General features: G+C 35.6%; 2 protein-coding genes across 8 annotated transcripts; one reads left to right on the forward strand and one right to left on the reverse strand.

Annotated features, from left to right (window-relative positions):
• Positions 1 to 1,569: 1,569 nt before the first annotated feature.
• Positions 1,570 to 5,920, reverse strand: tmem263 (transmembrane protein 263). Its single transcript, XM_082182021.1, has 3 exons — positions 5,673 to 5,920; positions 4,003 to 4,073; positions 1,570 to 3,009 (listed from the first exon to the last, which is right to left on the reverse strand). Exons 2-3 carry the CDS (start codon positions 4,064 to 4,066, stop codon positions 2,711 to 2,713), a joined length of 363 nt encoding a protein of 120 aa, XP_082038147.1. The 5' UTR covers positions 4,067 to 4,073; positions 5,673 to 5,920; the 3' UTR covers positions 1,570 to 2,710.
• LOC309507656 (NAD-dependent protein deacetylase sirtuin-3) lies at positions 4,099 to 18,532 on the forward strand. Of its 7 annotated transcripts, XM_082181992.1 has the most exons (10): positions 4,099 to 5,518; positions 7,617 to 7,689; positions 8,392 to 8,511; positions 11,159 to 11,279; positions 12,445 to 12,628; positions 13,979 to 14,158; positions 14,234 to 14,466; positions 15,753 to 15,853; positions 15,937 to 16,098; positions 16,899 to 18,532. In XM_082181992.1, exons 5-10 carry the CDS (start codon positions 12,453 to 12,455, stop codon positions 17,184 to 17,186), a joined length of 1,140 nt encoding a protein of 379 aa, XP_082038118.1. In that variant the 5' UTR covers positions 4,099 to 5,518; positions 7,617 to 7,689; positions 8,392 to 8,511; positions 11,159 to 11,279; positions 12,445 to 12,452; the 3' UTR covers positions 17,187 to 18,532. The 7 variants fall into 7 exon arrangements, with proteins under 7 accessions (XP_082038118.1, XP_082038119.1, XP_082038120.1 ...); XM_082181993.1 differs by lacking the exon at positions 8,392 to 8,511; XM_082181988.1 differs by lacking the exon at positions 4,099 to 5,518 and having other exon boundaries at positions 7,454 to 7,689.
• Positions 18,533 to 18,736: the final 204 nt, after the last annotated feature.

The raw sequence follows: 18,736 nt of genomic DNA on the forward strand, positions 1-18,736 counted from the left end.
TCTGCTCTAACATTACAATTGCCCTGTGCGCAAAGTGCAGGTCCATAAAACAATAGTGTATTGAGTTTGGTGTGGAAGAACTTGACTGGCCTGCACTTCAACTCATTGGATTCTGGTCCCGCAGAGACCCTTCCTTAGCGGCAGACCCTTTATCCCGTTACTTCAACAGCCAATTAGGCAAATGAAACAAAAAAGAGAAAAGAAAATACAGTACATATTTAGGTTGGATAACATTTAATGAAAAATATATATATAGTAGTTATGTACCAGCTTCATGTGTTATGGGGCCTGTGGGGGTCCTGAGGATTTAGAGGCTGTGGGACAATGGCATGGTCCATAATCTTTTTTATACGAATACATTTACTACAACATCATCAGATATTAATATTTTGTTGGTTCTCTCTTGTTTTAGCATGTGTTCATCATTTCTTTGTATGACAGCTTTGCCAAAAATGTTTGCACAATTTGGTATTAACACAAATAAATCAAGCACACTATGCAATATACTTAGAAAAATGTAACACATTTTTAATAATGTTGGATAAAGGGCAAAGATGTCACTTTTCCAGTGCCGGACATCAATTTTGGCCACTGCTGTATATTACCATCCACACTAATGCACGCTTATGGTCTGTGAACATAATTTTCAAGCACTTTAAAGAAGGATGGATTTTGATTGGTGGTCTGTATTTCTATTGTTCTTCAGCTGGAATGGTTATTTTAGTATTTTTATTTACTATTATTCATTCATATTTTAAAACTGCTTTTATCTTATTTTGAGTTCTCATTTTAATTTTAGTAATTGTGTATGCTTTTGTCATTTTTGGCGTTTTGCTTTTTATACTTCTATTTGGGTTTAATTTACTTTTATATCACTTTGGGCTGGTTTCACAGACAGCGCTTAAATTAAGCCAGGATTAGGCCTTAGTTCAATTTGGACATTTGGTGGTGGTTAAGGAAAGACCCCAACATGATTGTAAAGCGCATTGGGTGTACTGTAGTACATATGAAGTACATTTGTAGTACATATGAAAGTGCTATTTTTTAACATGCCTTACATTACTGGTGTGCATCTTGAGACAAAACAATGGCACTGACATATTTTAAGATTCAGTTAATACAGCTCAAACATGCATTTTAGTCTGGGACTTGACTTAAGGCGTACTTTAACTTATTTCAGTTAGTGGCCAAGGCAAAACTTCTAGTTTTTTAATGTTTGCCTCTAATATTCATATTTTAACTTATTTCAGCTTAATTTTAAACTAAAACAACTTTAAATTGTTTTAGTTTAAAATAAAAACAACATAAAATAACTGGCTTGAAATTAATTTCAACAATATTGTTTCTGTGTCATCATTATAGATGTGGAGTGGACTCCATTCGGAGTTAGAGTCTTTTTTTTTTGTACTTTATGGTTATAGTTTTTTGTTCTTGGTGTGAACAAACCTTAATGCTTATGGCTTTGAAATGATACTTTTGTCAAATCCAGCCACCTTCCCAGACCCGGAATCAAGTTGTGTGTCCTGGCATCAGGCCCGCACCTTTCACAAGAGTAAACAATCGCAAGCATCTGTGATACTTTTTTATTTAAGTCCTTTCAATTCACATTATTACATTGAAATATGGAATGCCTCAAATCAAAAAACAACAAAAAACAAAATATATATTTGATAACTATCTATCTAAAAAGAGAGAGTACACTGAATACCATAAAGTTTACTGCATATCGACGTGAACAAAAAAAGAAATCCTCAAATACACTGAACTTTTTTTCCTTTTCATAATCTTTGGTAAAGGTAAAACAAATACTTTAGAAGAAAATACTGTATTATACTTTACCACCTCATGTGGTTCTTTGTTAGCCCATAAAAAAAAAAAGAAAAACATTAAAGAGCTAAAAGAGCAAACAGAACAAAGAAGCAAAAGGACAGTGAATAATAGAATGACACATAGAAAATAAAAAATAAAATGTCACTGAGTTTTGGGATACAGTCATCAAAACAGAGATGTTTCGATGTGGATTGTCATGCATGTTTCCCAAACAAAAAAAACAAAGAAAAACAGTACTATGAGCATTCAGATTTATGGTTTCTGTTTTTCAAGGGACACAGAGAGCGATCGCTGGAGTTGTGTGAGGACAGCATGGATCGACGTGGACCCCAGAGGCACAAAGTAAGTAATCTCACAAACACTCAATCAGATGGATGGACGCCACCATCAGCACCCCACAGTCTGTGATTTTCCCCCAACAGCACCTTGAGGGACACTTGATTGATCTTTATCTTCATTCCTACCTGCTTGCAGCAATTCTACTGTAACGTGTTTAAAACATATGAGATTTGTTGTATGTATGGTCACAGACACAAAGCATGTGCCTTTGAGTGCTCAGTGAAGCACAAACGGAACATTTAGAGGTCCACGTATCAATCTCTGGTCAGAAATGTAATACTTCATAGTTCAGAGATAAACAGTTTGACTCTGAATACAACACACACTTAATGTCATATTCCAATAGAACACAAAAACAAAAGTTCTTGCATTGAGCAGATGAAGGCCACCCAGCTTGCGAATGACGTTTTGTTGGTCCGGTCAGGCAGACGGATATGGTCCAAATATGCTCGTAAGCATGAACTCCACAATCATCTCGCTCAGGAGTCAAAGAAGACATGATGCAGATGCTTCTGACAAATGTACCTCAGAGCCATGTGATTCAATCAGACTTGTCCTTCTTCTTGCCTCCGCCAATGGGAACTTTGCTGGCAACGGCAGAGCCGACGGCGCTCACGCCACCAGCCACGGCAGACACGCTGCCCTTCACAAGCCCCACCCCCATCGCTGGCACAGACGCAACTGAGGTAACAGCAGTTTTCGTGAGATCAATGCCTTTCCCTCCAACCCAGACGACTCCGCCCACTGTGGCCCCAACGGCCCCCTTCGTGACACTGAACAGCCCACCAGCCACCCTGGAGAACATGCCAGGCTGGGGTTGGGGATGGTCTTTGTTGGTATCTACAGGAAATAAAAGGAAATGTTAATACTAAAAATATCATCAGATAAGATAATGGAGCAGCTCTCTAGTCTAAAAAATTTAATAAAAAAACACTTTATTTTACAGTGTCCTTGTTACATGTATTAACTGTCATAATAACAGTAAATAATGCATAATTGCATGCAGCTAAACCAAACCATAATCCTAACCCTATAGTAAATGCATGTTCTTAATGAATATCAGTCAGTACTTAAAAGGTATAATTACATCGTATACAAAGACACCGTAAAATAAAGTGTAACCAAAATAAAATTACGATGTGAATCCCTACATACAAATAAAAATACTATTACAAGTAATTACTACTTAATTTAATTTCATACTTCAATTATAACTTTCACTTTCAATAAATAGAACAAAAGGAGTAGCTGGTTATATATTTCTGATGAACAATATGCATGATTTTACTTATTTATTCATGCATATAAATGGTTTATCATGTAAAACGCAAACTTATTTTGTGAAATATTTTGCGTGAAGAGTGTGCTTGTGGCATCTTGCTTTAAAATAAATGCCAGTTGATTTGAAAATGTGTCACCTAAAGCAATGCCAATCATATAATAGTGTCTAAACAGTTTTTTGGAGCAACATTTTATAACCCGATCTACTACTATACACTGAAAACATAACGGTGTAGAAACAATTTTCACTCAGAAATTGCTAGTAAATTTCACAAAAAAATACAAAGAAACAAAGTAACAATGAAATTTTACTTCAATAATCTTCTACTACAGATCTACTACATAATACAGTGTAGTGTCAGTCTTGGATTGTGCAAGAGCACCACTATGTGGCAGAGAGGGTTATCATTCTCTAGCATGAAGATGTACAAAGGACAGCTGTAAAATGATTTATTTAGCATGTCTATGCTAACATAAAAGCTTGGTTGTTGCAAGAAGGTATAATTGTGGCAAGTCACTCTGATATTAAAATGTCAGCATAACTTCCAGTACCTGTTGGAGGCTCATCTTTCATGTATGCAGGTAACTCATCCTGTTGCTGGTTTGTTTCACTCATTTTTACTCTGCAAAAAAAATAAAAAATAAAAAATTACAAACAAGATGTGGCAGGTAGAATAATATGTGGAATATGTCACTCCTTCATTTTCCAGAGAACATATTCTAATATGTCTTCCAAGAATCTGGGCGGGACAGACACAGAAAACCAGGTGAAAGGTTGGGACTAAACCCAACAACCCAACAAACATCAACATAGGACCAGGAGGACCAGTTTATTCTGTCAACAAAATGTAACCTGCAACACCCTGTTAACATTGCAGCAAACATTGAGAACAGGTACACAGGATTATTTTAAGACAAATAAAATTACTGCATATGGGATATACCATACCAAGGCTCATAAATGGCTTGAAGCAATAATAAGTGAATTAAATGAATATTAAATTGAAATTAGAAATATTTATTTTCATTAGTAAACCATATGAACATGAGTGAAATTAAGAAATCATAATTAAATATTAACATAGCAGCTGTGATGCAGATCTCCAGTTTAATCATTTATTATTCTGAAATCATTTATTGGGACATTTACTCAGGACAATAAAGATAAAATACAGCTCATTGAGCAGTATATTAATACGTGTACAGTTACACGTAAGCAATCATAGATTGAGTGGAAATGAGTGTACATCAGGGTCTTGAAGAAACTTTATGACGTAACAACTGGAACAGTACATCATAGTGTCATGTCTGTCCTAAAACGAACTTTAGTAAAGATAGTCAGACTCGTGTCATTGAACCAGTTCTTTAGAATTTAAAAGAACAGGTTAAAAAAAAATCAATTATTTTATGCGCTGGTCCAATTACATCATTACGTGGTCAATGACACGATTCATTATGTTTCTCAGATTCAGTCTGTTGCAGCTATGACTCAGCTCATAAAAACAAAATAATTTAGGCTTACATTTAAGTTACGTTAACTAGGCCTGATATAAATGATTCATGCATGTTTTATTTATTTATTTATTTTTACATTAAATTAAAGTATCCAGTGCAAAACTGTAATATCAAGTCATAAACATATCCAGTCCATTTTATTTGAAATATTTAATACGTAACTCTAGAACCGCTCGGGAGGGATTATTTCAGTTTCAAACGATTCATTGAAAACGATTCAAAAGAATGATTCATTAGTGAATCGAACGTCGCTATAAACCTTTTCTGTTTCTGAACTGAATCTGACGTGGCGCTTTTGAGAGATGTATTTTCTTTCCCCGGGAATGAATAATAATATCCTGCACATAAATTAACTCGTTGTTTTATTTCACACTAACATTAAGCGTTAGGTAGGAAAAAACAAAATATAGACTTTTAGGAAATTGGGCTTTATAAACATTTATAAACCCTTTTCGAAGACAACATGTTAACCAGGAGGAGAAAATGATAGTTTTGAAGAAAATGACATGAAAACAGGGCGGCAGCTCATTAAACGACAGTTACATGACGTTAGGTAAGAGAGATACACTACTAGACAATCCATCCAGCCATTGTCTACCATGTCGATAAAGCTCTTGTGAATCACATCATATAACTAGAAGAAAATATCAACAACCCCCTGTATAACATGCAAGAAGAAAACTTTGTCAGCTGTAGTGTATACTTACTGTGTTAGAAGTTTGCTGCTGTAAACTTCTGCAGATCAATTTGGAAACTTCTGTCTCCACCCCTTGTTTGTTCCAAAGGAAAAATATGGTGCTCCCTTCAGCGATTCAAAAAGACACACGCTAAAATTACGATAGATCTGGGACCTGACAAGACTTTTCTTATAAAGACCTATCTTTGAATAATGTGTACGTGGCGTCCTAGCTGTTTTTAACCACGTACCAATGTGGACACATAGAAGAGGAAGTGACGTTTCTTTCTTGTTCATACCCCTCTGGTGTGTGTGAGAGATGACTCCATGCTTTGCCTGTATGTAAAGTATGATGAAAATTAAGGGTTTATCTTTGCTCTGTTCACTTGACCAGATAATGGACATATGGATCAGCTAACTTGTCTCTTTGAAACAACTTGTGAGAATGGACTGCAAAGTGATAACTAAAAGTGCAAAGTGATTATACTCACTTTATAATTAACTCTAGTAAAAGTCTGTAAAAAAATAGGGTTCAATGTGCTGTTAAGAAACCTCCATTCTTGATTTTTCTTAAAGGTGCTTTACCTGTACTTTGAATGGCGCATTGTATTGTTTTAGGGTTAAAATGTAGGTGAATAATAAGAAAATGACCAGCTTTACCATTTTCCTGCAGATTTTTTGTGAAGGTGAATCCAAAAGCTTTAAATGATTGTTAGCAGCAGGGTTGTGTGCTATTCAGAATCGAATTAAGAATGCCTTTTAAGTTCAAACATTTATTTGAACATTATGTACAGTAGAATTGCAATTCCTTTTTGAGTTAAAATGGAATGAAATTCAAATTAATGTCACAGCTTTAAGTGGTTTTAAAAATACATTCATTTTCAATTACCTATATAAACAGGTTTACGTTTATCATTCACACAACATATGTGGTATTTCTGAAAACATTTTATGGAAAATTGCAATATAATCACAACATTTAACAATGAAACATCTCTGAATAATGACTCTTGTCCAGGGCAACATTGTATAACTGACCGCTCATCCTTTCAACATGGTGCTCATCTCTTCTAATAAATAGGCCTTCCAACCATTATTTCTGGTCACATTAAGTGGTATAATGTACATACCTGCTCATTATCTAAAAATAAACCCCTTCAGAATTATACCGCTTTGTGACATGACTTATGGCCACATTACCACCTGCATTCATTTTCAATAATTCAAAAATCAATCATCAATATCTTACTGATAAAATAATCAATGTTTGAAATTTCACTGGTATATTTTATATAGCTCATACATTAATTTGGACCATGCACATGCAAAACAACAACAACCATGCACTAATTTACTCCAGTCTATATAAAACCAAACCACAAGCGTTCAGACAAGATGGAAACTGAAAAGTACACCTAACGGGTCATCTATTGTTTGTTGTAAGATTGTGTTACATTTCTTGATTTGTAAATTCCACTTTATGTCATTACAATTCAACCTACAATGGGCTAATTTCCTCACAAACTAAAAGGGAATCAGTTCTTAAATAAAAATTTTGCCCAACCCTAGAGGAAGTAGGCTACTATTTTATTATATGTCATAGAGATCCTGCTCTTTACCCTTTAACAGAGACATAAACTGTTACTAAAAGACTAAACTGCGGATTCTTCTTCTTCTTCTTTAGGTATTTTATGGCGGTTGGCAAATAAACTGCGGACTGCATGTAAACAGGTGTTTTAACAATTTAAACCAGCAGCTCTTATTGGCTGTTGATCTGCAGCAGCTGTCACAGGGGTGGTTTCCCGCCCTTATTCATAAAATGACGTATTTCCTGTATTGTCACGCAGCTTGTAATGTTTTGCGGGAACGGATTTGTTTATGTTTAGACTCAAGAGTCAAATATGGCATTCAGTTTGCAGTAGACATCACGTGGATATATATGTAATTAATTCCCAATTTGTTATTTTGTCGCCAGGTTTATCATTATAGATTCGCTGCAGCTCGTGTTGACTGTATTCCCTTCTTCCTCAGTCGGGTAAACAAATAAGGCAAGTAACTAATTCTTTAGTTTTATGTTTCATATACTAAATATTTAACCTTTAAAAAGCATATTCCAAGTTTTTAGCAAAAAATATTATATTCTAGCTTTCTGTGGCCGCCAAATGTTATATTTTAATCATGAGCAATGGGCAATATTGATATGGTCATATATTTAATGCAGCGTTTCGTCATTGGCTACACTGTAACATGTTCACTTGCAGCTCATCACACATTGTAATGAATGAATGAATGAATGTGCAGATATTGATCAACCAAGCGAGACATAAAGAACGGGATTGTGCATGTTCACGGATGTTCTGCTCATGTGTATTAATAATGCAGAGTATTGTTTGATATCTCTATTTAAAACCCAGACTGAGGCTTTTGCTTGCACATATTTACATGCATATTAAATGTTCTAGAAAGCTTATGACCAATCCTTCATTTACTTTCTTTGCTACTTTTTAAATCCATTTTATATACAGATTTTGTTTGCCCTTATCTCTGATTCTAGACCTGACTTTCTTAAAATATATTCATAATAAAATAAGTTTACTTTATCTACTGTAGTTTAAATGGAAACCAAAATGTGTGTTGTATGAAATGTGGCTCCAGTTGTGTTTCAATGGAAGAAATGACCAATAAGCAAATATTTTAGTGATTTATGTTGATACTGATAGCTTTGCATTAATTTCTATCCCCTAACTCAGGGGTGCCCAATCCTGTTCTTGGAGATCTGCCTTCCTGCATACTTCAGCTCCAACCCTGATCAAACACAACTGAACCAGCTAAATAAGTTCTTCAGGAGAAATTTGTTTAATTACAGACAGGTATGTTGGATCAGGGGTTGATCTGAACTCTGAAGGTAAGTAGATGTCCAGGAGCAGGATTGAGCACCTCTGCCCTAACTGGTTTTAAATGTTTGAGTTCACAAATAGCCAATTACTTGAGATAGTTAAAAAAGTTATAATATTACACCCTGCTCCCTCATTTCACTGTACTTTGGCCACTGAGTGGCAGCATTTAATAACATTAGGCCTTCTGAACAGTGTGCTGATTGTCATTGGTTGTTTGTAATATTGTTTCTGCACCGCACTCTGATTTTGATTGAATGTGATGACATAAAAAGACCATGTCTCACACAAAAAAAAATCGCAATAAAATCTCTCCTTGAGGACTACACATTTAAACATGCACTCGTAAATAACTCGTCTCATGAGGGTCTTTTGTATGTCTCATTAAAAAGACCTGCTCAAGTTATGGGGTTGTATCAATCAGTCTGACAAATCTTTTATCAGAGGAGTTCATTGAATAATAGTTGTTACTGGATCAACACTTGACTACAGTTAACAAATGACTTTCAGTGATCTCAAAATGAAGGACATGTAATTTGGGTGATTTTTAAACTAGTTTTATTACTGACTTGCTCTCTATTACTGATATACATAAATGCGTTTGCAATTATTATTTTTATTGATATCTTAATAAATAAATCAAATGTACTGTGTGTAGAGTACCGTTCAAAAGTTTTGAAAGTGTTTTTGAAAGTCTATTTTGCTGTCCATGCCTGTATTTGATTAAAATTACAGTAAAATGACTTCTCAGCAGGCATTACAAATAAGTGCAAAAGAAAAGCTTTATTTGAAATATATTATTTTTGTAACAATGTAAAAGATTCTACTGTCACTTTTAATCAATTTAGTGTACTCTTGCTTAATATGTAAAAAGATTTTTTTTTTTAAATGACTTACCCCCTTACTGACTTAATGACCTGCTGGCAGCAGAGGGGGCATCTCACAAGGGGGCAGCAGAGATTAAAAAACTAGCTGTGTGCAAGAATAGAGACATTAAACGATTAAAAAAAATCTCTCTCTCTCTATATATACCCCCCCCCCCCCCCCCCCCCAAAAAAAATGATTAAAAGAATAAATGAGCATAACATTCCATACTAAACTAATTTTCTATCTTAGTCTTTTTTTAGCTGCTTATCGACAAACAGCTCAACTAATTAAGCTCAATTTGTCTGCAGCGAGAGGCCAGAGATGTGTGCTAATATCAGCACAATGACTCTGTGCTGTCTTACTAACTCTGAGTCTGACAGCCAGCTCATTCCTGCCCTGACTGCCCGTTGCTAACCTCTTCTCCATGGTTTCAGTCACACCACTGGTCATGTTGGTTTTTCCCTCTTCTTTGGAGAGAAGCCCCTGTGCCTATGATTGGTGAAGTCTCTGTTAAAATATAGTTTTGCAACTGGATGTTTCTTTCTTTCAAATTAGCCAAAAAAATAAAATATTTTTTGCCTCCTCTCCATAGTGAGCGTTAGGTAACAGGAATGTATCCATGGGCATAGTGCACTAACCAAAATGTATCTTTTAAGTTTTCATGTTCGTCGGGGGCACCCTGATTCACCCTCATTCAGTAGTTCAGTGATTTTTGGGAGTTGTTCGGCACAACGCAGAACAGCGACTCAGCAACAGTGTTGCAGAGTCCACAGTTTTCCTGTGAAATTGGGCTACTTTTATACTGTTGTGTTTTTATAGTGTGTTTTTACAGCTTTGAACATGTCCCAGCCAATCATAATCAAGGACCAGAATTATCCATTTTATTAAAAGTATTTTAATTTAACAAACTAGTTTTTTTTCTACACAAATCAAAATAATAATAATAATAATAATTATTATTATTATTATTATTACTGATATTATATAGTTATGATTTATCAAAATATAGGGAATCATTTATCAAACTAATGGCAATCTTATATTAATAATGATTAATATTTTATTTTTATAATTGTATTAATTTCGAGATTTTAATCATTTATCAAACTAATGGCTATTAATAATAATAATAGCATCAATAATAATAATTGTTGTTTTTATTAACAAATTATCCAAAAATAATTAATGTTTTTAATCAAAGTAGTGGCTAATAATAATTATAGTTGTTGTTTTTATTATTAACTGCTAGTTTGGTATTTTTGGATTTCATTATTACTGTTATTAAAATATAACAATGAATTAGTAAACATAATGTCTTAAAGTCATTAATATTAAGACTTTTTTTTTCCCTAAGGCTTCCCACTTCAGGACAAGTTTTTTTTAATGCATTCTGAGTCCTTGACTTTGATAGAACAGAGCAACGCATTGTACTGTAGACTTCTCCATGCCGTCTGTGCGAGTCTTAATAACCTCAGCTGTGAAATATTGGATGTGCACAGCAGTGTCTCTGTGGTTAGCGAGGAGTCAGAGGCAGTGACCTCCCATTCCCTGTAGTTTTTAATAGTTCCGCAGGAGTAGCCATTACACCATTGGAAGTGGAAGAGGGGAATCTCATGAGGACTTGCCTTGATGGGCTTAAAAAGATTAAATAGCCAACAATTGACTAATTCAATTTCATTTGCAGCTAGCTTTGTCAGTTAAGAAACCAGTGAGTTGAATTGAGTCATGGCCGGTTATAGTGGGTCTTGTTTTGCAGGTTGCCAGATTTTGTTCACACTCGTCTGCATCCTGCGGCCCCTGGTAGTGGTTTATCACGCCGAACACTGACCCATTGTCATTGTGAATGTGATAACGGTGCCCCTTTCGGCTGTGATAAGGTGCGTCGTTGAAAGGCCCGTCTTATCACATTTGTATTCTGTGACGCAGGCCTTGTTTTATTGCATGTATTTCTTTGTATCCCCTCTTACCTTTTATTCTCTCTCCCTCCTCCTCTGTCTGTCCCAGTCACTGTCCGTCATTCATCCTTAGAAGATGTCAAAGGCTTGAGAAATGTCCTCTCAAGGCTCCAGGCATCTTCCTCACCTCTCGCTTCCCACAAACTCTCTTTATTGGATTCTACCTCTGCATCATCTGTCTCCATTCACTCTCCTTTTTTTTGGTCTAAATGGCCTCCTCCTTTCACCTCCAGCTGGGTTTGTTGACACACAGTCAATCCTGGACACTTTCACCCCCCACACACACACCTCTTGTACCCGTTCCCCTTCCCCGAGCTGTAAAGCTGCCACAGCTGTGGGCTGTTGAACGAAAGTGGAGGGGGACATTAAATATATTACAACCATTAGCTTTGTTGGGGCTTGACAGTTTTAATACGTTGAAGCTTTACGCCAGCCAAAGGCAGGACACAGCAGAGCTCTGCTATGATTTTAATTACACTTTAAATATTGTGATGGGTGGATTAAGAAAGGTAAAAGTAAAGAGCAACTAGCAATTCATGTCATCTCTTTAAAAAGTGTCTTCTAAAAACATGTATAAAAAAAAAAGTGTAGCTAGTATATACTATATATATTTTTCTCTGTAATTAGAACCAATTTTATATAAAGACATAGTTACAGCATTTACAAGGTACTGTAAAAACATACTCACACATGCATACCAGGGTCGGGAAGTGCTTGACTTATGCTCACGAAAGCTGCATTTATTTGATTAAAAAAATGTAATACATTTTAAAATTGTAATTTGTTGCTGTGATGGCAATGTTGAATTTTCAGCAGCAATTACTCCAGTCTTCATTGTTACAGTTACTTGATCCTTCAGAAATCGTTCTTATATGGGGTCAACTCAATACTTAATGTATATGAAAAGATATGCAGTTTTCTTGCTACATTTGCACATCAGCAAGTACAGAATTGCATTAAATCTAAGCTTGCTTAAATCTTTAACATTTATTGCAGCCTTGCTAGGACTGATAATTCCTTCTAAAATCTAGCTGTTTACTTTTAGAAATGAAAACTTGCACCAATAAACTTAAATGTGTCTTTCTAGGTGTCACCATGAGCAAGGCGAAGTCGAGTAGGGACAGAAGGATCAATCCGCCTGGCGTCACCAGGGTGACCCGCAGTTCTATCACCACCACTCAGGACTCTCAGCGCACTAGACCTACAGATTCAGGCCTTGTTGATGATCTCAGCCTAATGAGCGTGAGTGTACAGCAGGCCTTGTTAGCACGGTGAGATGCCACATCCTTATGTTGTGCTTTCCAGCAAACAATCAGCAATTACAAAAGCTTTTTTTTTCCAAGCAAGATTTTAGCATTTGTAAAACATACATTAGTGGCAAAGAAGATATTAACTTTTTTATGACCCTAAAATTGATTAAATGATCAAAATACGAGATTTTTTTTTATATATATATTAAGGAAAAATAAAACCCTAAACCTGGTTAAGGTATTCATCTGACAAAATTATTTGTTGGTTCTCTTGTTTTAGCATGTTCATTAAATGATGGACAAACCACCTTTTTTTTGTTTGAGAAGCATTTTCACTCGGAAAAGGGGAAAAACTGTTTCATGCTGACTTAATAAAAAGTCGAAAACAATTAGAACCGTTGGCTTTGCAACAGAAGAAAAAATAAGAGCTAAAAATAAAAATAAAAAATTAAAGCTTAATAATAGGGATGTAACAAAACACTCATGTCATGATTCAATACAAATCACGATACGATACTTATTGTGATATTTTAAGCCAAAACGTTTATTTTTATTATTATTATTGAAATAATATTGTTGTTATATTATTATCAGGACTCACAAATATTCTCCCAGTGCATTATTATACATTATATTCAACAATATGTATAGTAGTTTAATGTAGTAATGTCACTGAAACTCTGTAAACTTTCATTTTCTTCTCATGCAGTACTCGCGCTTTCAGTGCAGGCATTCGATGGATCTTAAACTGCGCACACACTCTCCCAGTGCTCACTATGTCCCGCTGACAATTCTCAAACTGTAAATGTTAATTCATCCAAAAATTAATTCTGCATTTACTCACTCTTGTGTTTTCGCGCGTCACACAATTATTTGAACGTCTGTGTTTATTACAGTATGCGCGTTGTGGTAAATCTGTTCATCATATAAAGCCATTTTGTCTCTTCAGAAGACTTGGATTTGGATTAGACCACTCGATTTATCATTTTTATGATGCCTATGACATTTTTGGATCTTTAGGTTTTGAAGGAATGGACTTTAAATGGAAGGACAGAAATCTCTCAGGTTTCATAAAAAATATCTTCATTTATGTTTGAAAGTTGAATAAATCATAGGTTTGAAAGTACATGATTTAAATTTTTCTGTGGATTATACCTTATAAATACAGTAAGCTGAGCTTTGGATAAACTCTGTATCGTGAATCATATCATTACATCAATACATGTCTTCACATTTTTTTTTATATCGTGATATCTCAATATCTCAATGTATCATTACACCCCTACTAAATAGAGAATCTTTTAAAATTACAGGTTTTTATTTTATTTTTTATGTTTGTTTATTTTTCTATGCATTTTTCCTTCTTTTTAGGGAAGGGAAGTCCTACCAGAGTCCCAGCACCAAATCTGTTCTCTCCTCAGCCTCTGGCAGCTCTGTGCCTCGCGAGGCTTTGGGAACTATCGGCAGGCTGATGAAGCTCGGACGGGTGCGAAACATTGTGGTGGTTGCTGGAGCAGGTATCAGCACAGCCAGCGGTATACCAGACTTCAGGTGGATACTTACTGAAAACCTTTAAACTACTTCTAAATCATCATGTCACTCAGTTAACAACTGTCTCTGTATCAGGACACCAGGGACGGGTCTTTATGCAAACCTTGCCAAGTATGACATCCCTTATCCAGAGGCCATCTTTAACATTGACTACTTCTCTGACAATCCTCATCCTTTCTTCTCATTGGCTAAAGAGCTGTACCCTGGACACCACCGTCCAAACTACGTTCACTATTTCATCCGTATGCTGCATCAGAAGGGCCTGTTGCTCCGCATGTACACTCAGAACATCGATGGACTTGAAAAGCGTGAGATTAAAGTTAAAAATTAAATTTGCGTTTATTTGTATAGCGCTTTTCACAATACACATCATTTCAAAGTAGCTTTACAGAAAGTGCATGAGTCCATTATAATTTAGTGTTCTGTTATCAGAGGTAACTCTCTAAGTTATGTATTTCAGAAATGTACATATACAAAATCTAATGCTAAAAATTTATTAATTTAAACAATGTAATAATTTAATGCAGATACAATGAGCTCATTGAAGCAATGAATACTTGTTTGTTAACAAATGATTATGACATTTAGAAAATCTAGCGTTGGTGCATGTTGATTCAGAGTTTGCGTCATCTGAAGTCTTTGCGGTGGTTGGCACCATCTCTTCATGGGTGTTGGGCATCTGAAGTCTTCATAATAGGCTGGGTCCAAACTGGAGCTGACATACTCTCTAGTTACCTCAGGATGGGCATCCCAATATAAAACGGTAGATATTAGAAAATAATTAGCGTAGGTGCTGTTCATAACATTATTCAAGGATAATCATGTGCATTTGATCTGATGTAACTGTATACGGTTAGGAGATGGATTATATGAATGCTAGGCTAAAGAGATGTGTCTTTAATCTTGATTTAAACTTGGAGAGTGAGTCTGAGCCCTGAACATTATCAGGAAGGCTATTCCAGAGTTTAGGAGCTAAATGTGAAAACGTTCTCCCTCCTTTAGTGGACTTAGGTAGTTATTCTAGGTACTATCAAAAGCCCAGAGTTTTGTGATAGAGCGTGATGGATCGTAAGGCGATTGAAGATTAGTTAAATACACAGGAGCTAAACCATTTAGGGCCTTATAGGTCTGTAGCAATACTTTGTAATTGATATGGAACTAAATGGGTAACCAGTGTAGAGATAATAAAATTGGTGTTATATGATCATATTTTCCTAGTAAGAACTCTAGCCAGCTGTGTTTTGGACTAATTGTAGCTTGTTTATTGAGGATGCAGGACAACCAGGGACATTGTTGTTCCAAACCTGTATTAATTTTTTTTTTTTCTGCTGAACAGAAAATATGTATATGAAATATGGGTTACCAAACAGTTGAGGGCCCACTTTGACTTCCATAGCATGGGTAAAAAATGCTATGGAAATGAATGGGGCCCATCAACTGTTTAGTTACTGAAAATCTTTAAAATATGATCTTTTCTGTTCAGCAGAAGAAAAAAAATTCATACAGGTTTGGAACAACTTGAGGGTGAATAAATGACAGAATTGGGAACTCCATATAAACATGTTGTGTGTTAAATTCTCAACCCTGTCTGTAGTGTGCGGTATCCCAGATGACAAACTCGTGGAGGCTCATGGGAGTTTCGCTACTGCTGCCTGTCACCTCTGCTATACGCCGTATCCTGCAGAGGAAGCCAAGGTAATCAATTTCGTAATTTAGATCACTCATAGACTGCACACCGTTTTAGCACACTACATAATCTTCCGTTCTTTTTTTATTAGCAAGCTATAATGAACGGCAACGTACCCATCTGTACTTTTTGTGCCGGGGCAGTCAAACCTAATGTTGTTTTCTTTGGAGAGGATCTGCCTGAAAAGTACTTTCAACATGCTGAAGATTTCCCAAAAGCTGACCTTCTCATGATCATGGGCACTTCTTTAAAGGTGGGTTTAAAATCTTTATTATTATTATTGTTATTATTAATAACTAACTATAATAAAACGGATATAAATCTATTTTGTATGCAAGTATAGTTGACTGTAGTTCTTTTGCAGTGAGCGATTACACTTTATTTTAAACAGTGTTTTGGTGATTTGATTTAATTCATTTATTAACTTCTACATACAGCTTTTGATTTGAGGTCTTTTTTTTTTTTTTTTTTTTTTTTTTTCATTGCATTAATGTAGTGAATATATATAAACATTCCATTAATGCCATGTAAAAAAAAAGTTATTAAATAAAGAACTCATGAAAGCTGTTTGTAGAAGTTAATAAATTAATGTGTGTGTGTGTGTGTGTGTGTGTATGTATGTATGTATATATATATATATATATATATATATATATATATATAAAATAAATAAATAGTATTTGGAAACATTCAGGATAATTTTTCTGATTTACTATATTTCTTAAAATGTGATTTTATGTCTGTGATGGCAAAGCTGAATTTTCAGCATCATTACTACTTTTACATGATTCCTCAGAAATCATTCTAATATCTGATTTGGCGCTCTATTTTTTTATTTTATTATCCATGTTGAAAACTTGTTTTTTTTTTATGGAAACTGAAGCGTTTTTGTTTTTCAGGATTCTTTGAATTGAAAGTTCAAACGTCTCTTGTAACATTGTAAAAGTCTTTACTTTTGCTTTATAAATGCAATGCGTTCTTGAGTAATTTCTTTATATGTGTTCTTAATATTATAAAATCTAAAATTATGATATTTAATCTGCTTTGTGACAGATTGAGCCCTTCGCCAGCCTGATTAACACCGTAAAGTCCACAGTGCCTCGTCTGCTGCTGAACCGCGATGCGGTCGGGCCCTTTGAACGGAGGCCCCTGAGGAGGGGCGACTACATGGAGCTGGGGGATCTCTCCGATTCGGTCCGAAAACTTGCAGAGATCCTGGGGTGGCATACTGAGATCCAAGACCTGATGAACAGCCATGAAAATGGTGTTTGTTCCTATACTGACCCCAGCAGTAGCAGCGGTGAGAACAGTGACTCCTCTGAGACTGATAGCATGCATTAATATCATCCACAGAGATGCTCTGTATGTTTAAAATAACCTTGGCTATGGAATGGAGACCTGGCAAGGGTTCAAGACCTGCATTGATATTTATCTAATTCAACACATCTGTATGTTTTATTTCAGTGTTCTTACCAGTATTTAACAGCCAGTTTTACTGTATTTGTAGCGGTGTCTTTTTCTGACCAGATGAACTCCAGCCATATTTGTTCAGGCAGTGAAACTTGGCCATGTTTAGACTCATTATATTAAACCAAGCAGAAATCAGTGTCTGCTGCTTATTTTGACTGAAAACCCATATCAGAATATCTTGGAAAATCTGGCTCTTTTAAAGTCCATAATGTATACGCGGAGAACTAGCAGATTTAGCTCTACTTAAATGGCTATAATTGTACATTTTTATCAGGCCCCGTTACTGCAGGGGGGAAAAACTACAAACATGGCACTTATTTTTGGTTGTTTTAATAATTTAGTATGGCTAATTATCTCTGGGCAAGCCAAGAATGTATTATGTCAAAGTTCCTTTAGCTTTCTACAAACTGTATTTGAGATTTTAATCTGTTTGGAGAAGTTGGTGGTATATTTTGGTGCAGAGTTTTTGTGTAAAGGATTGGGAATAATGTGTGTTTGTGTGTCTATATATTCATGTTTGCTAGTTGTAGGTTATTTCATAGTCCGCGAGTCCTGGTTTGGCCCCAGTGAGCGAACTGTGCTAAATTAGCATGGGAGGCGTGACCTCCCAAGTGTGCAGTGCCCCCACTGTGTGTTTTCACAGGCACTGCAGCCTCCAAGCGGGAGCTCCAACCCCCCCACAACTCTAATAAATGTCTTTGGTCAGCCACAAAGAACCCCAATATCCTGCTGCTGTGTGTGTGTGTGTGTGAGAGGTTCTGCGTGTGAGCGCAATTCCATTTTGCACAGGATCAGTGAAGTCGCTGGTAATTGCGTTGATCATATCTGTTCATGTCCCTCAAGGATTTTGATAGGAGTTTGGCATGTTTTGGGAAATGTGGACAAAAAGCCTGAATGCCCCATTTAAATGTTTCAATCCATCAGATTTTTTTAATTTATTCATATGTGCAGTCTGTCATGTTTGGTTAAAGCCTGTTGACCAGCGGTCTTTGTCAGTGTTTCTGATTCATGCAACGGTTGCATTTAAAACAAAAATGGAACCATGTGCCTCTCAATATATGATTATATGAATATTTGAGCTTGCATTTGTTAACTTGACATTGCCATTTGATTTGTGCTTTGAATATTAAATGCTTGTTATCTGTTCTTTTTATTACCCTGTTAATAGACATTGCATCTTATAGTATTTAATAAACATATTCATATTTGTCTCTTCAGCTTCTGATCTTTTTGTACATTGCATATGATCAACTAAGGAATATTACATTAACCACAGATCTGAGTGTAATATAAAGAAATCCAACACTGGAATTTGGATACTAAGGATTTTACTTGGTGAAGCAACAGTCATATTCAATATCCTTAAGCAATCACTTGGTAGTGTAGTTTAATAAACTTTGATATAATCTTGCATTAGAGCG

This window comes from Leuciscus leuciscus (genome assembly GCF_965113295.1).
Source record: "Leuciscus leuciscus genome assembly, chromosome: 10".
Lineage (NCBI taxonomy): Eukaryota > Metazoa > Chordata > Actinopteri > Cypriniformes > Leuciscidae > Leuciscus > Leuciscus leuciscus.

Excerpts from the sequence above, each read along its gene's own strand:
- tmem263 (XM_082182021.1), bottom strand. The coding sequence starts at position 4,066 with ATGAGTGAAACAAACCAGCAACAGGATGAGTTACCTGCATACATGAAA. Across the intron at positions 3,010-4,002 it reads GAAAGATGAGCCTCCAACAG|ATACCAACAAAGACCATCCC; the intron begins GTACTGGAAGTT and ends TATTTCCTGTAG.
- LOC309507656 (XM_082181992.1), top strand. The coding sequence starts at position 12,453 with ATGAGCAAGGCGAAGTCGAGTAGGGACAGAAGGATCAATCCGCCTGGC. Across the intron at positions 12,629-13,978 it reads CAGCAGGCCTTGTTAGCACG|GGAAGGGAAGTCCTACCAGA; the intron begins GTGAGATGCCAC and ends CCTTCTTTTTAG. Across the intron at positions 15,854-15,936 it reads ATCCTGCAGAGGAAGCCAAG|CAAGCTATAATGAACGGCAA; the intron begins GTAATCAATTTC and ends TTTTTTTATTAG.